Source organism: Onychomys torridus, chromosome 9 (assembly GCF_903995425.1).
Source record: "Onychomys torridus chromosome 9, mOncTor1.1, whole genome shotgun sequence".
Classification (NCBI taxonomy): domain Eukaryota; kingdom Metazoa; phylum Chordata; class Mammalia; order Rodentia; family Cricetidae; genus Onychomys; species Onychomys torridus.
The window spans coordinates 68,430,958-68,458,825 of NC_050451.1; the positions used below are offsets into that span (position 1 = coordinate 68,430,958).

Below are 27,868 nucleotides of genomic sequence, written 5' to 3' on the forward strand. Positions count from 1 at the left end.
GAGCCTTGACATTTATATAGCACTTTAAAATGTATATGCAACTTTCAAAATGCCATTCCGCTGAGTTCTAATAATTTAGGGATTGTTATAACTACAAAGGGGCTGAATGACATGCCCAAGGCCACCAGCTCCTGAGCGACAGAACTAGGTTTTTATATGAAGGCCAACACGTTTTTCCTTCTGTAGGGAGGAAAGCTGAGGTCACAAGGGTGTGTGCGGTGTTGGAGAGATGCAAAGAGAGCTGAAAGCTCGGGACTAGATCAGCTGGCTGACAGAGAAGGCATCCTAGCAGTTTTCACTAGCATGAGGAGTGACCTGTGAGTCCTCAATACCCGGCTAGCCCACACAGAGTAGGGGACAAAGGGAGTCAGAGAAAGGCTTCCATTGGGCTTCTTTGGTTGGGTTGGGAGCAGTACCCTGATCTAGAGGAATATTCAGTGGGTCATCTGGGTCCCTTGTTTGGTTGGGTTCTTTCTTTTCCTTTAGAAACACAGAGTCCTGTGTGGACTTCTGGAGAACAAATTCTTAGTGTTGTTGAAAGAACTTGGTATAAGAACAGACAAGGCAAGGAGCAGGCCAGAGCCAACCTGGGCAGCAGGTTCTGAAGAAGAAGGCTTCAGACATCTTAGAGGAGAGCCACAGTCTCTAAAGTGGGCCCATGCTGCTCTCTCTCTCTCTCTCTCTCTCTCTCTCTCTCTCTCTCTCTCTCTCTCAAGCAGAATTCAGCAAAATGGGAGGGAACACCCAGAAGTCATTTCTAGGCAGAAGGCCAAGGGTTGCTTTTTTTTTTTTTTTCTTGGAGCCTCCAAACTGTCTCAACAAAGGCTACTTTGATTCCATCTCCTTCAAGGAAGTAACAACTTCAAACTAGATGTTGGCTTGAGGAAACTTGTGTGAGTTAATATGTTTCAGGAAGTGGGGGGTGGGGATTATCTGTACCTAAGGGCAGGTCACCCAGTGGGGCTTGGTGGCAAGGTGTGCCAGGACTCAGGTTGCAGATGTCCTGACCCTCCTAGGGTAGGTCACATGTTCCCTCAATGCTTCCTCTTTCTTCACACACTGGCCATGGGGAAATCCCCGCTGGGCACTATAAGAAGCCCCAGGCTGTGGGAAGAAGCCAGCATCTTAGGCAAGAAGGCAAGATGAGTTACAGCCTGGCCTTTCTGCTGGTCCTTTTCCTTTGCCTTGGCTCTGCCTCCAGGACTTCAGAGACTCTGACTTCTGCCTCTTCCCCAGAGTTGGCAACAATGTCCTACGTTACAACCCCAGGAGTCACATCTTGGGCAGAAAGTGGTACTGTGTCACAGGTAAGGGAGTTGCTGAGTCTGGGTGAGCTATGTTCAGTTCCCTTCATCTTGCTTTTTGGGGATCTGAATACAATTTCATGGATGACTAGACCTGAGCACTTTAAAGGATTTATGACTCTTTCGTTCACTGTAGATGCCTTGGAAATGAATTAAAACCTGGGTGAAGTAATTAAGCTGTTAGCAGGGTAGACAACATCCCAGTTTTCTAGCTAATGCATTTGGGGAAAGGCATGTTCTAAAGAGGTTCTCAACCCAGGCTGACCAGTAGGATCAGTGGTGAGGAGAATCCTAAAAATCCAATTGGTTCTAGCATGCACAGGTGTTTACAACTCAGGCATTTAAGAAATCCAATTGATTCTAAATGTAGTCTGGGATAGGAGCTTTTAGGAAAGAGATCCCATGAGCAACCATTCCATCAATGTTTATTCACTTGATTTGCTGCCCAGGGGGAGCCTTTTGAGGGTAAGCAATATACTCTGAGGGAGAGACAGTCTCCATCAACATCTGGAACCCTGCTAGTTCCTCTGCACCTAGCTTATAAGGAAGATGGGTAATGCGTCTAAGGACACGGTAAGGTCAGTAAAACACTTTCTGCACTAGCATGAGAACCTGTGTCTATATCTCCACCACTCATGTAAGAAGCCAGGCAAGGTAGCACCCATCTCCAACCCCATCACTGGTTAGAGGAGGCAGGGACAGGAAGGTCCCGAGGCTTACTTGCCAACCATTCTAGCTAATTGGTGAGCTTCAGGTTCAGTGACAGATCTTAGCTCAAGAAAAATAAGGTGGCAAGTAGTACCTCCTCATACACACGCACAGGCATACACTCACACAAGCACATCCACATGTACACACACAGAGAACATGGGTTATGAGAAGAGGAATGATCAGTTTTAGGAAAATGCCATTATGTGTGGAAATTTCCCAAGGGAATGCTAACTCCTTTCAATCTTTTTTTAATAAGGAATTGCTAGGGCTATTTCCAGTGCTGAACAACCACAGTAATGAAATGAACCACAAAGGCACTGTGCACGACAGGGATGGTCTGGAGAGGCGCCCTGTGTAGAATGCATGGGTTGCCTGATTCTTTGGGGGATAAGAACTCTTTGGCTTTCCTTAAAAAAAAAAAAAAAAAAGTTCGAGGCCAGCCTCAAGTTCCAGGAAAGGCACAAAGCTACACAGAGAAACCCTGTCTAAAAAAAAAAAAAAAAAAAAAAAAAGAGAGGCATGGAGAAGCTGCAGGATGCAGGATAGGAAACAGTTGTCCATTTTTACCTCTGGGCCTTTCTGCAGAACTGTTATTCTGCAAAGCTTTCCAGGCTACCCTTACTGCAGTGTGGCTTGTGCTGGAGGGTTCCTAACTCCATCAAAATGCTCCATCAGAACTGCTAGGCATTTCATTGAGTTGGCCACGTTCACGAACTTGTCCAAATGGAAGGATAAATGGGAAAAGGGGAGGGGGAGGCTTTTGTCGGAGTGTTTGCGTTAGCATCATTAAAATGTGTAGACTGTGAAAATGTGATCAACAAGTGTTTTGGATGGGGCCTAGAGGGCAATGACATCAATGGTATTCAGCGCATGTCAAATGAATGCCAAGACTAGGTTAAAAAATATATATATATATACAGCTTATTTAACCCCCAAGAGTTAGGTAAAAGTCATGGTCCCATTTTAGAGATGTTAAATCCGAGGCTTGCTATGGTGAGGTCATTGGCTTAAAGTCACCAAACTGAGAGGGTACATCTCCCTCATGCTCGGTCAGTTGTTTCATTCAAGTTTCAACTATTTTCAAAGGAGTCTGTTGTGAAAACCATCTCTATGTATACAGCTTTCTCCATTTCTGGGGTACAGATGAAAATTACTTTAAATGAGGAAATTTCAGAGAACCATAATCACACACCAGGTCCTCAGTAGTCAGAAATCCCATACCTACTCTTATTTTGGGGTACTAAACAATTTCTGGGGACAATTAGAAGGGGCTACCTTTTTTTTTTTTTTTTTTGGTAAAGTGAGGTTAACAGTAATAATTTATTATAAAGCTTCACTACCAATCAAAAGCCAGCATTTGGATGTAACGTCTTTAGCTGAAGTCATAGAAAGTAACATACCAGCAATGTAACAGAGGAACTTAAAGTGACCGCTGTCTGGTAAGAAGACAGATATTTAAAAGTAACTAAGAACTAGTAGTTAAGTTATACTTAGAGGATTCAGTTTCTTCCATCATTTGCTTATCTGCCTGTGGTGAAAGAGTCAGTATCACACTCCAACCCCCTTTTTATAGTGGGCCAGGTATCAATTCCACTATAAACCTAACTTTCTAGGGCTGGCTGTCAGCTTGATGAACTTGTTGGGAAGTAGTGGAACACCCTTTTATAACTGTCATCGAGCAAGTTCCAAACGTATCATTTTCTGTACTTTCGAACCGCTGAGTACCGTTATTTTATGTCGTGAATCTTTGTGGGCACTTAGACTCGGTTGCTAATTAGAGCCAATTGCGACCTTAAATCACAAATGTGAGTCACACCGTCTGCTGGCGGGCTCAGAACACTGTGCGCGCCTCCAAAGAATTGGCCACTACCTTTCATAGTTCTAGGTTACACTCCCCACGCTCAACTGACAGAGTTAGAACCACAGTGCATTGTGAGCTTCTGTCACAGGGTCTGAGGCTGTCAGAAAAGCCCCTAGGGCATTCAGAAGGAAAATGAGCCTGATTGGGCCCCGGACTGGTTTTAATCAGCTTCTATTTCCTGAGCCTGGGGTATTGTAGACCTTCATACATGTTAAGTGAACATATACCAAGTGAGAACTTGGCAGTATAGTCACTTTTGTGGGGCACACAGGGTCCTCCTTGTCCTCCACAAGGGGACTACACATCCTTCCAAAGGCCAAGGGGACAAGCACTTATCTTTGTATCTCCTTCCCCACATTTCATTCACGTAGTTTGAGCATTCACTGCAGAGAGACTCATCACCATTAGCTTCATTGTCTTTGAATTCCAGGAGCAGAAATATCTCTAATGGGAGACACTGATCAAACTTATGGACCGTTTTGATGTCAGCTGAGCACGCTGGGCTGATGATAAGCAGGATGGAGTCCACAGCACTGGGACAGAGATGTTCAATAGAAGCCAATGGCTGTCAGCAGGGCTCATAATTATTTGCTTGTCTTTCAGGTGAACTTCAGGACTAAAAGTTGTTAGCTAGTGGTTCCTAGTTGATTGTCTAGAGACTTCTTGATGATACCTGCTGTTTCCAGAATTGACAGAGCTTCTCGGAGAACTCCAGGAATGGTCCCCCATGTCTTGTGAAGCTAATTAACTTCCCCTTGTCAATGCAATGCGAGTTTTTTTTTTTTTCTTTGCTAGATGGTTATTACGATAAGGTGTTTCTTCAAAAGCCTGTAAAAAACTTGGCACACCTGTGCTAGAGTCTTTCTATCTTAGATGGAGTACTAGGTCTGAGAATCCAACCTCTCCGACAGGTCCCTGGTGCATAGTGTGCAGTCTGAAACCTCTTCAACAGGTTCCCAGTGTATATTGTCCAGCCCACAGCCTCTCCAAGAGGCCCCTGGTGCATATTGTGTAGTCTGCAACCTCTCCGACAGGTCCTTGGTATATTTTGTGCAGTCCACAACCTCTCCAACAGGTTTCTGGTGTAAATTGTCCAGTCCTTATTCATTCTTCTCAAAGACCCTTCCCATCCCCACTCTAACCCCTTGCTCCCACATGCAACATAATCCTGCTTGCTCCTACCCCTTACTCCCTGATCCCTGAAGATGGAGAGATCCGATTAGACAAGAAAGGACAGTGTCAAGACCTTTCCTGGCATGGGGGCTGGGAAAATAGCACAGCGGATGAAAGTACTGTAAACCAAAGGTCTGAGTTTAGTCCCCAGAAGCCCTAGTTTGAAAGCCAAGTGTGATGGTGTGGGGTTATTGTCCCAGTGCTGGGGAGACGGCATGAGAAAGATCTATCTCTGAGGCTGACTGGCCAGCACCCTCACCTACTCAGTGAGTCCCAGGTCAATGAGAGACTGTCTCAAGAAAAAAGGGCAAATGTTGGTTGGCCAAGGAATGACACTTGGTGTTGTCCTCTGGCTTCCACATTGTTGACGTGTGTGTTGCGTGTGTGTGTGTGTGTGTGTGTGTGTGTGTGTGTGTGTGTGTGAACACACACACTTCATTCTTACCATCTTAGAGAAGATTAGGTTCATTTAAAAACCACCACAATCCCCACTGTTTGCAAGAGCCTTAATTGGCCCAGAGGTCACAGCTGGGCTAAATCTCAACTACAGGAGCATCTAGGCCAAGTTTGTTCAGGGGTCACGGAGATCAGTTATAGTGATATTTCATTTGTATTGAAATGTGATTTTATTTGTAGGTCAATAAAGTTGCCTTGAGGTCAGAGCAAGCCAGAGCAGAAACTGAGCAGTAGTGGGGCACGCCTTTAATCCCAGCACTTGGGAGGCAGAGCTAGGCGGATCTCTGTGTGTTCAAGGACACAGCCAGCATGGCAGACACACGCCTTTAATCTCAATACCAACCATAGAAGACCTGGAGGTCTGTACAAACAGGCAGTGACGAGGAGATCATGTGGCTGGGTTTACAACCAATGAGAGAGGAGAACAGAAAGTTTTTAAATAGACAGGGACGCAGAGAAGTGGGTCTCTTGCGGAGAGGAAGAACCGCAGAAGCAGTGAAGGGTAAGGTTTTCCGCTCTTGCTCTGACCTCGTGGTTTTTAACTCTGCAATCGGTTCTGTGTTTCTTATTTAACAAGCCGGATACATCTACAATCAGTAGAGGTGGCTTGTGTGTGGAGCAGATACATGCAGCTGCAGGCAGCTGATGTGAACTTTGAAGCATGGCTGGAGTCTCTCCAGACTCTGAAAACTGTTCTCTCCTCTTTTGCTTCGCAAAGAGTCCCTTCAGGCTGACACTCCATAGGTGAGCTTTGGGCTGGACTTCAGATGAGGTCATTAGAAGGCACAGCCAGCTGGCTGACAAGACTCACTCTGCAAGGTAATAGTAGTCATGAAAAATGTTAATTGTGCCAGGATCCCCTTGGGGTAGTTCAAAGGGGACAAAAGAAAAACAGAATCTTTCAAACCTGTCATTTTAAAATATGCAGTGGCATCGAAGCGTGAGCCTGAATATCTTAAAGAAACTTCAAATATTTTAAAATGACTTTTTTTTTCTTGCCAGTGTAAGCGAGAGAACTTCCATTTGAGAAATTTGCAAGGAACCTCTAAACTCATACACTGCTCAATTTTTGAGCAAGTAGATGGCTTGTTTCCATTTGGAAAAATATGAATTTTATAATTTCCCAGCTGAAGAGAGGATTTGAATTCTCATGGGTTATCTTTGCCACAGCCCACAAACCTTCAAGTTTTCTTTATTCTAATTGGGAGAAACTGGGCTGGGATTGGAGTAAAAGTGTGTGTGTGTGTGTGGGTGTGTGTGTGTGTGTGTGTGCGCGCGCGTGCACACGTGCATGTGCCTGTACTTGTAGGAAGAAAGAGAAAGTGACAGCACCCAATCACCTGTCACATGCCAGGCCTCAGTACTCATCACTTGCTTACCTCAATCTGGGTATCTGAATTTCATGGAGGAGGAAATAGATGTAAGGAGGTGTCACATGCAGCAAATGGAAGAACATAGTTTCAAACTTAGTCCCCTTGGCCTCCCTTCACTTTCTTTTCTTTGCAGAGAGATAGAATGATTTCTTTAGGACTCCTCAATCATGGAGAATCTCTCTTTTGATACAAGCTGCTGGCAGAGGCTTAGCCAACAGGTGGAGATGGGGTTGGCTTGTCTCTATGACACTGTTCGGTCATGAATTGGCCTACACTTGTTTGCCTCCAGTCACTGTTCTGCCAACCCAATCTCTGTCATTCCTGTTGCCTGAAAGGTTCATTTTCCAGCTTGTTGCTGACACTTGCCTTTTATTATTTACAGTCATTTTCCAATTTCACCGGCTCTGTGGACAGTCATGGGACCTGCCAGTGCTCCGTTTCCCTGCCAGACACCACCTTCCCTGCTGACAGGGTGGAGCACTTAGAGTTCACAGCTCACATCCTTTCTCAGAAGTTCGAGAAAGAGTTTTCTAAGGTAAGTGTTTTCTTTTCAAACACGGTCTTGATTCATAGTCAATCTCTGAGCTCTTCTTAGTAGAGAAGGCAAACTCAGTAAGAGAGTGGGATCGAAGCTTAGCACACCGTGGACTCTGCTCCTCACACAGTGGAGAAGTGGGAAACGCTCTGGCCCCGCAACTTTGATTGCTCCGTGGTTTTCTCTTCTGTTTGGCTTTCTTTCCTTTACCCTTCCAGCTTTGGTCTGTTTTGTCCCTTCTCTTCTTCACCCTCTTCAGTTCTGGTTTATCTTCTTTCTCTGTCACCCTTTTCTTCAATTCTTTACTCGTTCTTGTTTCCACTAGTTTCCTATTCACTTTGCCTTAGTCCTTCTCTGGTTCATCCTTCCCAATCTTTCTTCTCCTCCTTTCTGATTCTTTTTGTTGTTGTGCTCTTGTTGGTATCCTCTCACCTTTAGATGGTCTTTTCCTCCTCCTCCTCCTCCTCCTCCTCCTCCTCCTCCTCCTTTCTTTTCTCCTTCAAATCTTCTTTCCCCTTCTCCATTTTCCTACCTGCCTTTCTTCCTTCCCTGTACTTAAATCTGTATAAATGCCCCCTTTTCTCTATTCTCCCCTCCCCCATTGGTAATTATTTTTGATTGCTAGAACAGGAACATTTCATTCCATGTGTCTCCCATGAGACCCAAATTGAAGGCTTCTTTGGGAATTTGAGTGGAGAGTAACGGGTCTCTCAGGCTTAGGGAAAATCCTGGATAGTACCTTCTAGTCTCTGCTCTGTGTAGCCAGAGGAATTCATTCTAAAGGAGTTGTCTTTCTCTGAGCCTGCTGGAGCTTTGTGACTTGCCATTCCAACTTCAACCCCTTCCAGCTTTTTAGCCAAGCTACAAATCAATTAGAAAGGCTCCTGTTTTATGCCCAGGTGAAGTCCAGGCTGGAATATAATCACATTATGCATTATTTAATACAACCCCATTAATTTACAAGGAGTTCTGGCTTTACTGCAGCCTTCCAAAGAAGTTTTCCTGAGCAATTGAAGTGCAGTCCCTCCACATCCAATATCGTTATCCTTTAAGACAAAAAATTACGGTGAGCCTGAGACCCTGCTTTCAACCTGAATTGGTAGATAAATATTCTAAGTTAAAATGAGTGTCCAGGAAAAATGGGTTTGACTACTCCAGGAACCTAGCTTCTTAAGAAATAAAATGTCCTTGAATTAATCAGCAGAAAAGGCATAGCACTAAATTATAAATTCCAACCATTAATATTCATAGCCTTATTCCAGCATAATCAAGTAGAGATAAGAAGTTATGCATAAAAACATAACAAGCAGAGGAAAATCCTAGGTAGAGGTCTTTTTCAGTTGGAGCCATTCGCTTCGAGATGGTGGAGATGGTCATCGTTGCTGGCAGGCGTAGGAAGGGCAGTTTGAAACCTCAAACTGTCCCAGAGAGAGTTAGTGGCTCACCATGTTTGTGAGTGTGGGGCATTTCATTCCAATGCTCTAAGTGGAGGTGGGGCAGGAGACATCAGATTGCTAATAATTGGCAGAGAGAGGGCAGAATAGGCAGGAAAACTTTCAGTTCGGAAGGTGACAGTAGTTTGTCCTCCCCCCCAAAAAAAATGGAGGACTAACAAAGGAGTTTACCATCATCTGAGGTTCAAATGGCTGATTTGTTGGGGTAGATGACACCAGTGATACCAGTAGCAGGCTTCATTTGTATCTGTCCAAATGCTTCCTGTTCTTTCCAGCCTGCAGTTAAAGGAGGTAGGCCACATCTCCTCGCTCCCACTTTAATGCTAGAAAACTCAAGGTTCACACAGGTAAAGGGACTTTGCTGAGGTCAACCTTTCTTGGCTGCTATAGTAAGATCAGGGATTTGAGTCTTTAGAATCGAGGCAGATCTGTTTCTGCTGTCTAGATCTGAGAAGACTCAAGATATGGAGCAGGTCAGGTATGCCTTCAAATCCCAAGTTATCTCTTTAGCGGAAGGCTTCTGGATTTCTGGGTGAATTATTATAGCTGTCCCCAGGCTGTCTTAGAAATCACCATTTATCTAGGGACCTAAGGGGACGCCCATTCTGAGCAGGTGAAAGGCTTGAGACTGCCTTCCATTAATTCATCATCTGTCAGCACACAGGGAAGTCAGGAAGCTGCCTCTGCAGGAAATGCTGCAAGCATTTTATACATTTCTGTTGCTTATGACATATCCGGTGTGATCATACTTAGGAAGAAGATGCCACAGTGCCACAAACGGCAGCTCAGGGTTTTTATTTGTTTGTTTGTTTGTTTTTTGTTTTTGTTTTTCTTCCTCTGGAGGTTCCTGGTCTTTGGGACAAGTTATTTAATATGACATATTTGCTAATAGATGCTCATGTATGAGAAGGTTGAGGCATCCTGGGAGATATTTGAGCAACCCATAAACAAACAACATTGATTGGGCAATGCTTTGTGCAGTGGAATAAAAGTAAATTGAAAGGTCAGATTGAAAAACACCAAAATAACCATTTCTCTATTAATATCTAGAATTCATAGAGCATCCATTAGCGAGGCCCTTAATGTGCATCATCTCTAGTCTCTGCAATAATCGTGCAAGCTTGGTGTCTTTACCCGTGGCTTGGCAAGTATAGTAAAGCTTAGAGAAATTAAGGGATTTACCCACTGGGTACTGAAGTCACATTTGATCTCAAGCAGTTCTTGTACCAAACAATGAATGTTTTGATGATATTTTCAGGGTCAATTAACCTAATTACATTAGCTTTTAAGGGTATATTGAAAATAACAGTATGTTTCAAAGTCCATTTACTTATTTCAAGTTATTTGGCTGTAGTTATGATCTTGGGTTTTGAGGAGCTGATAGAACTATGGACAGATTAATTATTAGCTGAATAGCCAGACACATTACCTCCCTATTTAAAACAAGACCACTTTTATTGTAAGAAACAACAGCAGCCACCCAAAACCAAATTCCAAACAAACTTTGATTCTTTTTTTTTTTTAAATCCATACCAGATAAAATAAAAGAGGAGCTGTAAATGCCAGTCTGGTGATTTGAAGGCAAGCATTGTGAGTGTTCTTAGGCTCACACTTTCTGTAGTGATGAAGTTGGGGCAAAGATGTTGTTTCAGCTGCATGGCCTCTCCATCTTAGATCCATCTTCTTGCTAGCGTGTTTTATAAAGCATCCCTGGCCTCTAAATGCCAGTGGCACATACTCAATTCTCAGCTGTGGCAGCCAAAATATCTCTAGCCATTACTGAGAACGCCCTGGAGACAAACTCCCTGCTTGGGCCTTTTCCCTCTGTTTAGAACAAGCTTTCTAAATTCAGGAGGGAAAATGTGCTAAAGGTACTCAATGCCAGTGGTATGGGCCTGGACTCATCTCTGGGTATGTGACTCTGCCATCACTGAGCTGAAACTACCAAGGACAAGCCCTTAGGATCTCAGAGCTGTCTGTGCTATCTCTGTGCACAAAATATCTGCAACTGTAAGCTTCACATGTGAAGCCTTTCTGGCCCATCTTCAAATTTTCTCCTGTACACTATAACCGTGGATAATTCCAGGTATTTTCAGGTTTTTTTTTTTTTTTTTTTTTTTTTTTTTTTTTTTGTGAATACCACCCAGCACTTCCTTCCTCCAAATGTCAGCAGAAAGGATCACCCTTCAAAATTCCTTGCCAGATTTAGAGAGACCTTTTGTTTTACAACTGCACTTGGGGCAGACCAGCACAAATTCTCACAGGTCGCAAACTCTAGACCATGCTTTGGTTTTCTGTGAGAACCAGCAGGAGGGGGGACTGGGGCGGGGAACCTCATTTTATTTAGCAGAGATGACAGTTGCATCACTCATTAGCACAGAATGGTAGCTAGAATGTGCCACCAAAGGGTTCCAGGAAAGCTGTGGGTGTTTCATTTGTTTCAAGAGCTGGCAAGGCCAAATGCCAACAAGCACACTCATTCCTCAAACTTCTATTTCTGTAGTGGATTGGTGCATTATTACTATGTTTTCACCACAGGCAAGGCTTTATGGCCAATTTTTAAAAAAGAAATTGGAACCTGAACACCTTATGTCTCTGTTCATTTTTTTGAGGGGTGGGGGCTTGTTATATGCACCACCCACACTCTTTTTTTTTTAAAAAAACCTATATCCACCAAAATATCACGATCCCTATCACTCTCCAAGCAGTGGGGCATCTGATGGCAATGAACATCACTTACCTGAGGAGATACAGTAACGGAGCCAAGGGCTGCAGTTCCAATGTTCATTAGAATCCTCTTTTCCTGAAGCCCTAGTTCTGAAGGTCTGTGGCCCATGAGTCTATTCTAATTTGCACGGTGGGGTTAAGTGGGAGGGCTAAGTGACAGGTGTTAGTTCAACCTTTGTCATTAGAAAGACCACAGGTCAGCATCTGTCTGAATTCATCCAGGAACCTGACGTTAGTACAGTTTGGGGAGAAGTGTTACTTATGCTCACATTTAAGAAAGAAACTGAAAGCAGCAACTTTTTAATGAGCAGGTCTTTGAAAAAGCCATGACATTTCTTTTCAGAGATCAGATATAAAAACGTGTCACCGACTGTTTATTGAAATATTCTTTTGGAGAGTCCAATTATACACTCAACCACCAAGGGAATTTTTGGAAGTATTTTAACTTAATGATCAGACATTCAAATATATGCAACAAATGTGTAATTTAAAGGTTGATTGCAATAATCAGTTCTTGGAATAAATGTGAGCTCACTTAATGGAATGTGCACTTTACAGTTGTGCCTACACTCATGTATTGTATAGGGAATTGTGTCCTTATGCTTCTTTGTAAAAGGCAGAAGGGCTCAGGACACTCAGCACATGATTCACATGGAGAGGATTCTACTCAATGCATTTCTCCTCTTCTGGAAAATACTGAGACTTCGAGAGAGTGATGGCTTTAAACAAAAGGATGGCGGAGACAACAATTTGTCCCCAGAGAACATTTAATGATGTCTTGAGACATTTTTGGTTGTCATGACTGGGAGCAACTGAATATCCTACAATTCACTGTATAACCGCCCCCCCCCATACACATACAAGAAGACTTGCTTAAAATGTCAGTAGTACTGAGGCTGAGAAACTCTGATTTAGAGCAAGCGATCTGAAAAGAGAAATGATCTCAAGCAGTTCAGTCCAGGGAGCTAGCATCTTCAGACTTTAAAATAGACATTCTTATATACATACAGTTATTTTCAGTGTAGGTAAGTGTGACCCCAAGCCTCAGTAATATGCTATTTTTGGTTGGCATTTGGATTAAAAAGGTAGCTATATTTTGAATCACTCCTTTGCAGTGATTCACAATGATCAAATAATCTTCAAGTGTTTTGTAGTGTAGGAAGTCTATTTGATATCACTCTGTGAGTTGACATAAGCTTTTTGCTTCTCCTCCAGGTGAAGGAATATGTCCAGCTAATCAGTGTGTATGAGAAGAAGCTCCTGAACTTGACTGTCCGAGTAGAGGTCATGGAGAAGGACAGTATTTCTTACACAGAACTAGACTTTGAGCTGATCAAACTAGAAGTGAAGGAGATGCATAAACTGGTCATACAGCTGAAGGAGAATTTTGTTGGAAGCACAGAAATTATTGACAAGCTGGAAGTGGAGGTAAGGAATGATTCACTTTTTAGTGTATCAATAATCTGTTTCATTCAGTGACTGCCTGAACAAGTACTATGACCTGGATGGGATACTCTTTCCTCAACCTTAATTCTGCTGCTGTCTCAGGACCATGAGGCATATCTGTGTTCTGTTTTGGATGGATGCTTATACATGTATAATAAGTTAAGTGTATTGGGGACATGTTGACTGAGAAGCAGATGTTGGTCACTAAGAATTCTGCCCTAGAACTAAATGATCTTTCTGTTCTTTAGAAAGTGATGATGTAAATCTGAATTGGCCATGTTAAATCAGGTACCTTCCCTGTCTTGGATTTATCCTCATGAGACTAGAAATATAATTTACCTGATTATGGATATCTTCCCTTTGTGAATGATCACTTATTTCTCTTAGAATTATTCTCCATGTACTTAAATTGCGTGTGTATCAGGCCTCATATGGATCTGTTTGGAGTTGTTTTGTGCAAGATGCTAAATATGAATCAATTTTTTAGTCTTCCATATGCAGCTGTACAGTTGGACTAGCACAATTTGTTAAAGATGTTGTCTTTTCTTCAGTGTGCATTTTCTGCCTTTTTTTTCCCCCAAAATCACTTGTCCATAGTTGTGTGGAGTTATAGTTGGTCTTCAGTTCTATTACATTGATCAATATGTCTGTTTTTATGCCAATGCCATACTGTTTTTTATTTTTATTTTTTTATTACATGGTGCTGTAGCACAGCCTGTAGCAAGTTGAAATCTGGGATGGTGATATGTCCAACATAGCAATAAAACAACTCCTGATGACATACTGCTACACCCCAAAATCAATGCATTACTCAACACTCAGCAGAAGTTTCTTCTCAAAATAGACGGGATTAACATAGAGACTGACAGCTGGAGAATGTGGAGAAATTGAAAGGTTTTGGGGCGTTCAGGTCTGAATGGGATGTGTTCATCACACCACTGTCCCCAATGCTCAGGGGTCTATGGAGAAAGAGGGGGTGAAAAGATTGTAAGGAAATAGAATTGTCCAGATACAACAGGGCAGACACACATATGAGCTCACAGAGACTGACAGCATGCGTAAGATCTGCACAGTCTGAAGCCATTTAAAAATCTGAGCATGATGGAGGGGGAGTGGGCACAAAGTCCCACCTCTAGCCAAGAAGCTGTTTGTAAATGATAGCTGCTGGGAGTGGGGAATTGGTTTTCTTTAATTGAATGACACTGGGTCCATCAACCCCACTCCAGAGCAGTCCCATGCTCAGGAGTAGATTACCAACACAAATTGGACTCCACGGTTTTTAGTTGCTTTTTTCTTTTGTTTTTGGCTGTTAAAGAGAGAGAAAGAGCATGAAGTTGAATGAGTAGGGATGGGGAGGATCTGAGTAGGAAAGGATATGATAAAAATATACTGTGCAAAATTCTCAAAGAATAAATTGAAAAAAAAAACCACTCATGAATGAATTAAGCAAAAAAAATAGATTACTTGTAAATATGTTTTAGCAAAGTCTTTAAAGATCTATGGATAAGATTACCATATTAATGTTATGGCTGGGTAATTTATATCACCCAGAATTTACCAGCACAGTCATGACATGGGCTATAATTGAGAATTCTAGTTACATATTTTAGAATTTACATTTTCTCTAGCCCTCACCATTCATTAGAAACTTAATTATAATACAACATGAGTAAACACGAGTTTATAGGGGAAGGTTATTAGAAATGAACTTTAATGGACATTTGTGGATGCCTAGAGTGAGCCTGTGCTCTATTATTAAAGCTGTTAAAATCTTTGCCATTTTCTTCTTGTCACACACATTGCCTGCAATGTGACAGGCATTCAGTCTAAACTATAAAATGTATTCTTCCAAATGAAACCATTCAGAAGAATCTCTGGTGTATTCTGCAGCAATGTCTCACTAAATGACAAATTCGGCCCCAGAATGTTTATGAAAGAAATTGCACAATAATATAAAGTCAGTCTGAATTTTTTATTTCCTTAGATAAGGAATATGACTCTCCTGGTAGAGAAGCTAGAGACACTAGACCAAAACAATGTCCTTAGCATTCGCCGGCAAATCTTGGCTCTGAAGACCAAGCTGAAAGAATGTGAAGCCTCTAAAAGTGAGCTTGTACCTGCCACGCCCCCTCCTCCTGCTCCTGGTAAGCCTGCTCTCTCTTTTTTAGCACTTGAATGAGACCCCATAATGAGCCTTGAGTTGGGTGGGGGAAAGATTTGAGATTGTAGTGATGGAGAAATCATGGCATTTGTATGGTTCTGAGTTTATTCTTCCACATTTTAAATCTTCCCACCTTCAATTAGTTCTGTTATCATATGCTGGGATTTACAGAAGAAAAGCACAGTGAATTTTTCTAAAACAAAGTCCACTAGTTACACACGTTCCTTTTGCATTTCCCTAGCTGGAAGAAAAAAAAAAAAAAAACAAAAAAAAACCAAACCAACAAAAACCTGTCTGGAGGAGAGAAGAGCTATGGGACCAGGGGTGGCAGAACATATAGGATCTTTATGTGGCATTGCCTTCTGGTAGCTGGAAAGGGCTAATTGGCTCATTGATGATGCAGGCTGGGTGTATGCCTTTGTTTTTCTGCCATTCCTTTTCTCTGCCCTCTCTTTCACACTCTTCTGCACTTCACCTTTATTCCTCACTGAAGGGCACGCTGGGTACATGCTGCAATCTGAGTCCTAGGATTCACTGAGAATTAAAGGGATGGGTGGTATCATGAGCCATGGACCTGACTTGCTACCCATCTAGCAGGACAGGACAGCATCTCACTCTCCCCCAGGTTAACTACAGAACAGTGTGTCTTGGGGTAAGGAGAAGCAGGTACTTGAATGCATCTGTGAATAGAAACAGTGGAGTGGTGGCTTGGAGAGAATAGGTTTGGAATCCCTGACTTTGCCAGCTATGTAGCAGCAGAGAAAAGATCCTTCATCTTATTTATAAAATGGGAGAATAATTGGACTCACCTTATAGGGTTGCTATGGGGATTAATGAGACAGTGCTTGGGAAGCTCAGGGCTCTGTAATCAGCACCCATACACCAGCAATGGATATTATTAGTAATCATGATAATTGAAGTGAAAGCCTGGCTGTGAACAGAGATAGGGCTAAATCCTACTGCACTGAAGTACCTCCCTCTAGCCTCTCAGACACAGAATTCAGCCCCATTCTTTAGAGATTCTACAGCAAAGGAACTTCTCTCGTGGTCTTGAGCACCTCAGCCTGACTTCAGCCTGAATGGGAACTATTGCTTCTCATCAAATTGTGAAGGCTCCCCGTTCCCCCCCCCCCCCACTTTTGTTACAAATTCCAGTTCTCATCAGCCTTTTCCTTTGGACTGTATATTTCTGGATGTTGCTAATGTAACTGCGTTCTTTAAGGCTCCAATGGGCTAGGAGTGTAGTAATAAGTCACTTGGTCTTACAGGGGATGTGTCTCTCCAGCTGTAGTCAGAGGTCTGTTTTAATATGACTTACAAAGGGTGTTTAGGGCAAGGATCATGGTCTGTCTTTAGAGACAGACTAAAGCCGAATTGGTCTGGGTCTGTGTTATAATCATGCCAAAGTGGGAGCTTGTTCTGATGGACCATGGCAGATCTTGCAAGAGTCAGAGCAGTGGTACAGGGCTGGCAAGAATGATCAAGCAGCCTCCAGCAAATAGATTTTCCTGGCACAGGTTTCTATTTACTGACCGGAAATTGAGCATATTTTAAAGCAAGAAGGAATGTTCAGGACTGTCTAACTTAGTTCTGTAATATTTCAATGGATGGGCTCGAGTCTGAAAGATGTTGCTTTTCTTGAGGGCACACTGGCACTCAGTGACAGAGTTTATGTTGTAATATGTCTGCCATCTCTGGTCATCTCAGGACTCCCTAATAACCTGAATGTCAGGTGGCAGTCACCCAAGGGTGACGGTGGGGGAGGAAAACCCATGGCTTAGTATTTAGGGCAGAAAGTAAGCGAGTCTTCTGAGTTATTTTCTTTAGAAATATTTGCAAAACTTCCCCTTAGGCCTTCACACTTAGACTCCTGTGAATGATCTCAGCCCAGCTGTGTATCTTAAGCAAGGTGAACCCAGACTTCCGCCCACTTTCTCACAACCTTGGCTGCTTCTGGACCTCTGCCAAACCACTTGGCCCTCCTCCAGCTTGGCTCATATTATATTTATGATGTTTATATTAAACTGATTTTTGTCATGTTTTTAAATCAATTTCTTTCACTTGCTCTCTTTATGTTTGGATTGGTTGATAATGCCGAATTGGAAAATCCCCAGGCACCACAAAGTTGTGAGCCTGTGGAGACTTTAATTAAAGTTCCTCACTATTATGGGACTTTAAAGTGTGTCCTATCTGCCTTTTCTCACTGCAAAGTTGCACAGAACCAAAAAAAAAAAAAAAAAAAAAAAAAGATCGTATATGAGTCTCAGCTCTAAAATAATTCTGCACTCTCTGGGACTGCACTTGGCTAACCTAGTGGTCAGCTTGAACTTAAACCCAGTATATTTTGTTTCTAATAAAATGCAATATAACATATGTTTGTGCATAAATGTGTGTATATATGCATTGCTGCAAAATACTTTCCCTGCTTTATTTTACAGAACTTTCTAACTTAAAAGAATTGATTCTGTTTATTAATTCCCCTTCTTAAAAAAATAACTTCAGTCTATTTTTTTCTCTGAATCTAAATGGCAGCAGCATATTGGAAAAACCATGATGAGAATTCCCAGGGGTCATTGTTCTGTTTGAGGATATTAGGTTCTGTAGGTACATAGAAGTTAATGGTTGGCGATTGAGTGGGATGTAAAAGACATGGGGGTGGGGAGCATGCCACAATCCTAAGCTTAGAGATCCACAGAGTATTGAGAGTGCAGTAAAATGATTCAGAATCAACTTATTATCAATTTTCTTACAATTTCAATAATTTTACTTGCTAATTCTTTGGTTGTTTTGTATTTTCTGGAGATAGGATTTCACTCCACAGTATAGGGTGGCCTGACTTTCATGCCAAATCTATATCCTAAGGCTTCCAGGTAGTGAGCTAAAAGGTATGCGCCACTACAACCTGGCTTAATTGCCTAATTCTTACAAGTTAATCATATTTTCTCTAGTCTTAGTACATAGACAGCTTAGTTGTCCAGGTGAGAATCTGCACTGACAGACCCATAATTAAGCGTTCTCTGTAGGCATATGGTGTTCGGCTTTAAAAATCCACTCTATTAGTTTAAAAAGTTTACATAGCCACGTTTCAAGGACTATGAGAATACCAGGAAATAAGCTAATGGATTGCATGGTGAAGAAAGTACCTTTGCATAGAGAATTCCTTGCTTCACATTCTGTAAAGTAAATAAATCAGATGTATAGCATGGATTTCTAATATTTTGTAAATGAGTGTTGGGCTTAATGATTTACTTAGTCTTTTATTCCTTTATTCCCTTGTGTGGTCAGTCCTCTGTTTGCTAGATTTCTAGAGACTACCAGAATGGGTGAAGAAATACCCAGAAGCCACTGTTTAGGAAACAGCCATGTAAACCAGAACCTATATGATGTGTTTATAATGATGGTGGTTACCAGTGATTGAGCTGTATTTACAAGCCTCATTTCCAACAGTCCTGTGGGGTAGACATTGATTATTTAACATAAGGAAACTGGGTTTGATATGGTCAAGCAGCTTGCTCTGTGATATACAATAACTAAAGAGTCGAGTCAGGATTTGGACTGGAGCCTGTCTGAGAACACTTTCTCTGTGCCAGGCTGGTGTGTGTCTATAGCTACTCTAGCAAAGGGGGGTGTTCCTGTGATTTCTTGAATGACAAGACAGTTCCAACAAAGCATCCAACTGATTAAATGTCAGTTATTTTTGCTCCCTTGCTTATAGAGTGGCTGGGGGGACACTCTGGTTCCTAAAAATCCGTTGCTCTGTTCTCTTCCACCAGCACACGTAAAATGATTCACTGCCCTTGACAGTTCTTAGATTGTGGGCTAGACAATTGGTTGCTGCCAAAGGGCCCTGGTGAAGTTAGGATGGGAAATGGGTAAGAAAGGGAAAGGAGGGCCTGCAGAGATGGCTTAGGTGTTAAGAGCACTGGCTGTTCTTCCAGAGGTCCTCAGTTCAATTCCCAGCAACCACATGGTGATTCACAACCATCTGTAATGAAATGTGGCGCCCTCATCTAGCCTGCAGGGATACATGCAGGCAGAACACTGTATACGTAATAAATAAATAAATAAATAAATAAATAAATAAATAAATAAATATTTTTTAAAAAGGGAATGGAATAGATCTAAGACCTTGACATGAAGGCAGGGGCTAGGAAGGGTGTTAAATAAAAATGGGTTGTTGTAAAAGGGATGGGAGGAGAGGGGCACTCTGCTGAGCAGTGCGTATGGAGATGGCTATCGGTTTGGGTAGTTTTGTTGTGGGTTTGCTTCAAGCCTTTGGGGAAGCCCACCAACCCATGACAGCCATTTCCCTGACGTGTCACTACTATACTGTAGCCACGGCCTGCAGGACTGACCATAATGGTTTTTTATTTTTTGGTCTCTATTTTTACTTCCTTCTGACCAGCTCCAGAGCACTAAAAATATCCAAAGGTGGTGGAAGATAAAAGGGAAAGTAGCAAAATGGATAAGAGATTATTTAGAAAGGATTGGGAGATAAGAAAAGAAATTAGAGTATCATTCCATTTTAATACTTATAATATGCATAGTTTAAATTTCTGGTCAACATAAGAAATGATAACCTTCATTGTTATCAGTGGGAATGCTATTAGTACTGTATTTGATATACTATCGTTGTTTTAATGATGGGACCATTGCTGCAATGCTAGCAGTATTAATCATGTATTTTGGTTTCTTCGTGTCTAAAGATTTCACATCAGAGACAGAACAGCCTATCTTTAACCCCCTGATAATGTAAGGAGAAGTTATATGCGTCATGAACTTTTCTGAAACACTGTGTTACTGTTTGGTTTGGGATATATTCTTTCCAGGAAAGTCAGGTTCAATGAAGCAAGCAACCCTTAAGCCTTCCAACCTGAAAGAAGAGAAGTGACTTTCATTTCCTCACAGTGAAATGTAGTTGCATAAATAAGCTCTCTGCTAGGTATTTTAACCAGAAAATCCAGTTTTAGCATATGGAAACTGGAACAGTTTTTGTTATCGTTAAACTGAACACATTGCTAACTTTATTTTAATAATTCATGCATTGTTTCATAAACAAAGGCAAACAAGCATTCATCTGAGAGATCACTTTTAGGGGAAGAAATAATAATTTATAATTTTATTTATTATTTCTTTAGCAGAGAGCAGTCTCTTGGCTGAACACACGTTGCTTTTTTATTTATGAAACGGTGCATGCATTATTAAAATAAACCTGTGACTGTGTTCTGTTTAATGATATGCAAAATTATTTGAGGTTGGGTACAGTGTGGTTTTATTTCTCTACCTGTTGTATGGTTGGCTGACTTTCCCACCAACTGTGGATTTATGAGAGCATTTAAGGAGCACGTATTTAATTCTGGAAATGAAAAGTCCCAGCAGATTGGAAAAATAAAAGCAGGATTTCTAGTAATGGTTTCACCTCCCAGCAGTCCCGAGAAAGGAGGGGAGAGAGTGAAGCATTTAGCAAGGAGGGGACCCCGGCAGTCACTTGGCTCCCCTTACTGCCCAGAGCTAATCTCAGGCAGTTCTGTGGAGCTCTGCTTTTAGCTCCAGTTCATGTCTCAGCCCTCCATGGCTCCTTGATTCCTTCCAGACACATAGAGCCTGAGATAATGTTCATGTTCTGCCCCTTCCTTCCTCCCTCCCTCCCACTCTCCCTTCCTTCCTTCCCTCCCTCCTTCCCCCTCCATAATCCGAGTAGCAAACAAGAAAAAATAACCTCAAATGTATTTGAAGTTGGATTTTTGTTATCCAATAAAGTATCTTACTATTTTTTTAAAAGAAGAATATTTGTTGTAACACCAGAGAATATATGTTCAGTTCTTTGCATAGATGTTATAAAAATGCTGGAGGAATTTTATTTCTTTTTCTTTATAACACACAAATCCTTTTGGTTGGCAGGCCTTTCAGAGGGTACACAAATCAAATGGCCAGTTGCCCAGCCCAAGTCATTTATCTGTGGGTTACATGGAATGAGGAGTCAATGGATCAGTGCATCTGGTCCCTCTTGATTGTACACATTTTGACAATGAATATGTCAGAATGGGAAGGATAAAATACTTGCCTGCCATTCTATGGTGCAGTAGCATATGGATTATGAAGAACAGGACTCATCTCAAAGCTCTGAGGCAAGATGGTCACCAAGTGATTTATGTGAAGGGGTGTGCTCTGGGCACAGATTAGGCAATTCCATGGTAAAATGACTTTGTAGTTCCTCAAGGCTGAGAAGCTTGAGAATCCTACCATTAAAGGACTAATTGTCTTGATCTATAAAATTCAGTATTTATAACTTTCTTTTCTGAGATTATCTCAGAGCAACATTGGTACCTGTTATGGATATACACTTGGGGTCCCAGAGAAGGCAAGGACACTCCCCCAGGGTCCATCTTTCATTAATCATGGTTTTTCCTAGGGCTTACCCTGGTGAGTAGCACATTTGGCTTTATAAGGAAAGGACATGTTTCTAGAATGGTATTTTGCTACAAAAATTAAGATACTTGCAAAATGCTTTCTGGGAGAAAAAGATACATGCAATATCAACTCTCCCCCTTTCTCTCCAGGATCTCAAATTTTAAAATATGACTTTATGCAGTTATATTACATCCATTTCCTAGTCTGAAAAACCTACTGATGAAAACATGAGGCAGCTCTCTGGATCTGGCAGTGGGCTCACACTGAGACAGAGACAAAGGCAGCTCTTCTCCGGAGCTGCCATGATTGAACCATGCTGGGGGAAACATTGAGGGTTGGTTTTGGTTCTCAGAATATTAAATTGTTTAAGCATACATTGTCTCTAAGAAAGTCTTCTTTTTTCTTCTTTTACAGGAAGCTGTAGTCATGGTGGTGTGGTGAATATCAGCGCTCCCTCCGTGGTTCAGCTCAACTGGCGAGGGTTTAATTTTAAGTATGGTGCCTGGGGTCGAGATTACTCTCCTCAGCAGCCAGAGAGAACCCTGTACTGGGTGGCACCTCTGAATTCAGAGGGGAGGTATCTAGAATATTACAGACTTTATAACTCACTGGATAACCTGTTAATCTATTCTCATGCTGGAGAGTATCGAGTTCTCTATGGCCAAGGGGGTGGTACAGTAGCGTATAACAACAACCTGTATGTGAACTGGTACAATGGGAGGAACATTGCCAAAATTAACCTGATGACCAACAGAGTTACTGTGAATCAACCTCTCCCTATGGCTGCCTATAATAACCGCTTCTCGTACGCCAATGTGAATTGGCAAGACATTGACTTAGCTGTGGATGAGCAAGCACTGTGGGTGATTTATGCAACTGAGGACAGCACTGGTAACATAGTGATCAGTAAACTCAACGATACCTCTCTTGAGGTGCTAAGCACATGGGTTACCAAGCAGTACAAACCATCTGTTTCTAGTGCCTTCATGGTATGTGGAGTTCTTTATGCTACCCGCACTTTGAACACCAAAACGGAAGAGATATTTTACTACTACGATACAAACACAGGGAGGGAAGGCAATCTAGCCATCCCAATGAGAAAGATGCAGGAAAGAATTCAGAGCATTAATTATCATCCCTTTGACCAGAAACTTTATGTCTACAATGATGGTTATCTTCTAAATTATGATCTTGTCTTCTTACAGGAGCCCAGGCAATCTGTCTAGGGGTTAGGGTGAAGGAGAAATAAAAGTTGGTTGAAAGCAGCCTTCTCCACATACTTAGACATCTGCAGGTAAATCCAGGAGTGTTTCTTTAATAGTGATGTGTGGTAGAGATACAGTTCTATCACAGTAGAGATGTAGTATATTTCTCTCAGTTTGATTTCTCTTGGGAACTATCATCCCCTTTGGATGAATTTAACAATGGAAATAAGTTCCTTCCACATGAAGTTCTCAGAGGTTAGGGGTACTATGAGTCTACTGAAGTTTCTGGTGAGGTGAAGTCTGGAAATTAAGGAACTTAAGGGGAATTCATTATGAACTCTGGGGATTCTTTCTCTAGGAAATTCTCATAGTGATCAGTCATTCACCATGTAGCTCATGGACTTGTCCGTGGGGGAAAGGAAATTGGGGCTTAATTAGGTAGATTAGCATCAGAAGGTGAATGAGAGACCAACTGCCTATCTTTGTTTTTCTCACTAGCTCCTGGAACCTGCTTTGTGCCTCCTAGATAGATAAATTTGGCATTTTAAATGATGTCTGTTAGGCATTTTGAGTTTTCTGGAGAACGAACCTTTTGTACATTAAGTTATACACTGAAAATCAGTCCTGGAGGGGTTTTCAAATTATATACTTGGCTTTTTCTTTCTCTCATTCTTCAGTTACATGACTCAGTAGAACTGTTCACCTCATAATTCAGTTTCTAAGGCAGCCATAATATTAGAAGTGGACTTAGCAACCAGTTGCCTTCCTCGACTGCTGCTTATATGTTTAAGAAAAAAAAAAAACTAATTAGTTTTCTATGGGACAGATAAGATAAAATTTACTTTTGTCTTATCATACAATTTTGGTTTCCATAGCTCCATGACTAAAAGAAGTCAGTTGACAGTGGCAAAATGGTAGCATTTCCGATGAGATGACAAAGATCTTAGAGTGAGTGGTACTGGTTGTTTCATGTAATTTCTATCTTTAAGCCTGGAATTTGTAAGAAAATGAAATGTTTTTTTTTTTTTTTTTTTCTAGAAAGCAATATAGAAAAGCTCATTGAGGTATCTGGTTATTTAGTGTAGTGGTGGAGAGCCTAGTAGGTGCAGATGTTCCAGTTATTTCAGATGGCTCCATCATAAGGTCTTGGCTGTTTTCCATTGATGTTCAAATCCTGATTTTTAAATGCTGTACTCCTATTTTTTAAATAAATGATTAAAGTGTGCATTGAACCAAAGACTTTTGTTTTATTTACTGTTTTTAATTTTAAAAAGACAGACAAACACCCAACTTAATGTGGTGACCATATCCTATTATGAGGTCTGAACAATGTATACCTCCCAAATATTGGTGTACATGCTAAGAAAGTATCAATAACTTTTAGAAGAGCCAAAAGTAGATGGGTCTTTATTGTCAATTTCCCTTTGAAACCCATTCTTTCTGGCAGTTCTTATCCAAGTCCACCTCATTATCTTCAGGGATATGACTTTATGGATTTATTAATTTGAATAACTGACCAGTTACTTTCAATGCTAGTATATGTTTGTGTGGCTTATGTTCCTTTGACAATTGTGCTATTAACATTGGGTCTAAAAATCTCCAGATCCTTCTCAAATAGTAGGTGTTGGATAGAAAACAAAGGGATAAGACACTTCATTAGAAAGAGAAACATTTACCAAAGAGGTGTGTGAGAACATGTAACCCAAGTAGAAAGACAGAAACTAGGCTATTTATTCTTACCAAATTCTCATTTTAAATACATGCCAAGCTATTTTAACCAACTAGACGCTATACTATTTGGTATTTTTAGCAAGATTTTCCTCCCATATCTGTTCAGGGCTCAGCATAGAGACAGGTATGGCCTTCAAATTGCAACAGGATATGAAGATAAAGACGTACATGCCATCTGAAATACAGGTTAAAAACAGTGACATTATATTTAATCTGGCTTAAGGCAATTTTCCAGATGAATGTTTCTATTAAGTACACAGAATGACCTCTGAAAATTCTGGAAAGGAGGCAGGGAGCCAAGGTAACCCTAGCAATCAGCTTCTCATTCAAACTGCCACAGAAGTGTTTGCCTGAAAATTCCCTTCAAACCCTCCTTCCTGCTGGCTATGGTGTGTCAGCTTGCAATGGCTGCCTGCAGAGAATCTCCCCACAGGGAAGCTTGAATGATGGAGGGGTTTGGACTTGGATTTATGCAGTGCAGTTATACAATAGAAGTTTTTAGCCCACAATTTATCAACTCTTGTCTGCTTGAATCACGTGTGTGTGTGTGTGTGTGTGTGTGTGTGTGTGTGTGTGTGTGTGCATGACCTTTGAAATTTTTATTTTAGATGTCCTTGTGTGTGTAGGTGCTTACACGTATGTAGATGGGCATGCATGCACATGTGGAAGGCCAGAGGTCCTTGGGTATTGTTGATCAGGAGCTGTTCACTTTGTTATTTGAGACAGGGTCTCCCACTGGGACTGTGGCTTGCTGGTCAGTGGGCCCTAGAGATCTTCCTGTCTCCACCTCTCCAGTTCTGGGGTTGCAAGTGTGCCCCACCACACCTACCTTTTTACATGGATGCTAGGAATCAAACTGAGGTCCTCATGCTTGCATGCCAAGCACTTATTGATTAAGATGTCACTTCAGCTTCCTGTGTGCATACATACTTAAATAAGGGTTACTGATGTATAATTTATAGGTGTAAAATGTGCCTGGTTTTGATGTATAATTCAATGAATTTTGACAAATGGATAGTAATGTGATGTCTACCATAATGAGGAAAGAAAACATTTCTTTCATACCTTAAAGGGTTTCAAACCCTTTTACAGTCAACTCCTATTCCACATTTCAGTGACCACACCACTAATTGATGTGTTGTACCTGCACAGTAGTTTTATTTTTTCCCAGAATGTCATCAAGACGGAAGAACATACAGAGCAGCCTTTTGAGTCTGGCTTCTTCAGTCTTCCTTTTGAGGATAACGAGTGGGTTTGAATTTCCCTAGGGCTTTACCAGAGCTCTCAAGACTTCTTTCATTTTCTGTTATTTTTCTTGGGGCTGCATAGGGGCCTGTGGGGTCCCTGAGCATACCCTAGTGGCTTGGAGCACCTGTGAAGAAGAGGGGTTCTAGCTCTCAGCAGTACCCCCAAAGCATGAAAGTTCCCTTGCTCCCAGTTCTGAAGAGGCTTTTTCTCAACTCTCTCCCCTGTGCCTTGAGCATCTCTTACTCAAGTGAGATTTGATGCTAATTCGTGTCATACCAGGTGTCTCTGAGGGCAGAGTCATACAAAGCTGGTTTGATTCTTCTTCTGAGTATTAACAGTATGGCTGTAGGCAGGTGCCTTTGACTTTCCTGTGACTCAATGTCATTTTCTATATGATCATTCTGTATGACCACCCAGATCAGAGTCCTTTTGGGTGAATTAAATGATGCTAAGCATATAAACTCTCCGGTACATGCTCTGCCCTTCACAAACAATTACTTCTATTTCTTACTTTAGATTTTAGCTTGAGAGTAGTCATTGTGTTGACAAAGTAAAAAGATAACCAAGACTGGAGGTTACATTTCTATCGATGATAGCTGTTGCAATCAGTTTTGCTTTGAGCAGGTACATTTTGGTCTGAAAGAGTTACAAAGAACATTCTGTCTTTGTCCTTGCATCCAAGATTGGTCCTTAGACTTGATACTGCCTGTGCTTTGACTCGAAAAGACAGACCAACAAGAGCAGTAGAAACTGAGCCCACTGCCATTTTCTTTTTAATTTAGGCAAAGGCTGGCTTCTTCACACTCTGTGGATAAGTTTAAAATTGATGTATATGTTTTCCACTTGCTTTGCTCTGGTCAACAAGGATACCAGCATCCAGACCAGGATGGGTATTATTTTGCATGTCACCCTTAGTTAAGTATAGCTACCTTTTAAGGATTTGTTAAGTTACTTACCATGGTGATGCACTTTTTCTTTTTCAGCTGTGGGTCACTGCAAAGGGAAAGCCTTACAAAAGAGGGGCAAGGGACAGTGTGTGGCTATCTTCAGGATGATGTAGATAGGATCTGGGTCTGAGCCTATCCTCATCTCAAACAGATGTCATATCATGAAGAATGATTAGCCTCCTGTGTTCCTGAATATCCCATAACAACAAAAAGGTGGATTGCAACATACCAGAAACTAAAATGCAAGCACATTTCTAAGGCATAGTCCCAACCAGTAAAACAGACCAGCTGGCCTGGCTCACGGGTAAGGCATACTATTTAAGTTGTCAGCTCATTGCCAGGCCCCACACTGATAGCATGGATGTGCCCATTTGTCTCTGAAATTTGCATCTGTTCCTAGGGTTCACTCAGGGGGAACCCCCCTTGGAATCAAGGTCCATGGTGGAGGAAGATGCCCTTCAGTCCACCAAAAGAGGATCTTTTTCATAGGGTGTCACCTCAGGATTTCTTAGAGCCAGGATTCCCTTTATAAAGATGATTTCACAAACCTCAGCTCTCATAAGAATTACTAAAGGAGGACCTGTGTGATTGAGGACGTTCAGATGGCTTAGATCTCAGTGGATGTGAAGGTAACTGAGGATAAGATGGAATGATGGATAGGTCAGGGTTGACATGCTGCCAAAGGAATTAGATTCCTGTGTTTCCAGTTTCTACTCAGAAAATATATTGTGACTCCAAGTCTTTCAAACTCCTTTCCTTTCCTTCCTTCCTTCTTTCTTCCCCCCTCCCTCCCTCTCACTTTCTTAAATTCTCATTTAGCTTTCTTGAAAACAATAAACAAACAGTAGGCATACAACTTTGATTACATGTCCATTGTGGTGCATTTTGAAATGCCCAATGCTTTTGAGCTAATTAACATACCCCTTGCCCCATATAAAGACTAAATTTCTTTCCTGTTAGTTAAGGAATTCTGTCATCCAATCCTATGTGCTTTTGAATTGTAGCCAACAATTCTCTGTGCTTGGGCTACTGGTCCTTAAACTCAGGGCCTTGCACGTGCTAGGCAGCAGGTGCTCTACAATTGAGCTACACCCCCATCCCTCAATAATGTTTTGAATATAGGTA

At 41.6% G+C, this 27,868-nt stretch overlaps 1 protein-coding gene across 1 annotated transcript; it reads left to right on the forward strand.

Moving 5' to 3' along the window:
• Positions 1-1,142: 1,142 nt before the first annotated feature.
• Positions 1,143-22,838, forward strand: Olfm4 (olfactomedin 4). The gene is made up of 5 exons (XM_036198602.1): positions 1,143-1,307; positions 7,261-7,413; positions 12,810-13,022; positions 15,025-15,184; positions 22,027-22,838. Exons 1-5 carry the CDS (start codon positions 1,143-1,145, stop codon positions 22,836-22,838), a joined length of 1,503 nt encoding a protein of 500 aa, XP_036054495.1.
• Positions 22,839-27,868: the final 5,030 nt, after the last annotated feature.

Bases quoted from the DNA above. Each gene is read 5' to 3' on its own strand.
- Olfm4 (XM_036198602.1), top strand. From the start codon at position 1,143: ATGAGTTACAGCCTGGCCTTTCTGCTGGTCCTTTTCCTTTGCCTTGGC. The intron at 13,023-15,024 runs GTAAGGAATGAT...TTATTTCCTTAG, and splicing joins TTGACAAGCTGGAAGTGGAG to ATAAGGAATATGACTCTCCT. The intron at 15,185-22,026 runs GTAAGCCTGCTC...CTTCTTTTACAG, and splicing joins GCCCCCTCCTCCTGCTCCTG to GAAGCTGTAGTCATGGTGGT.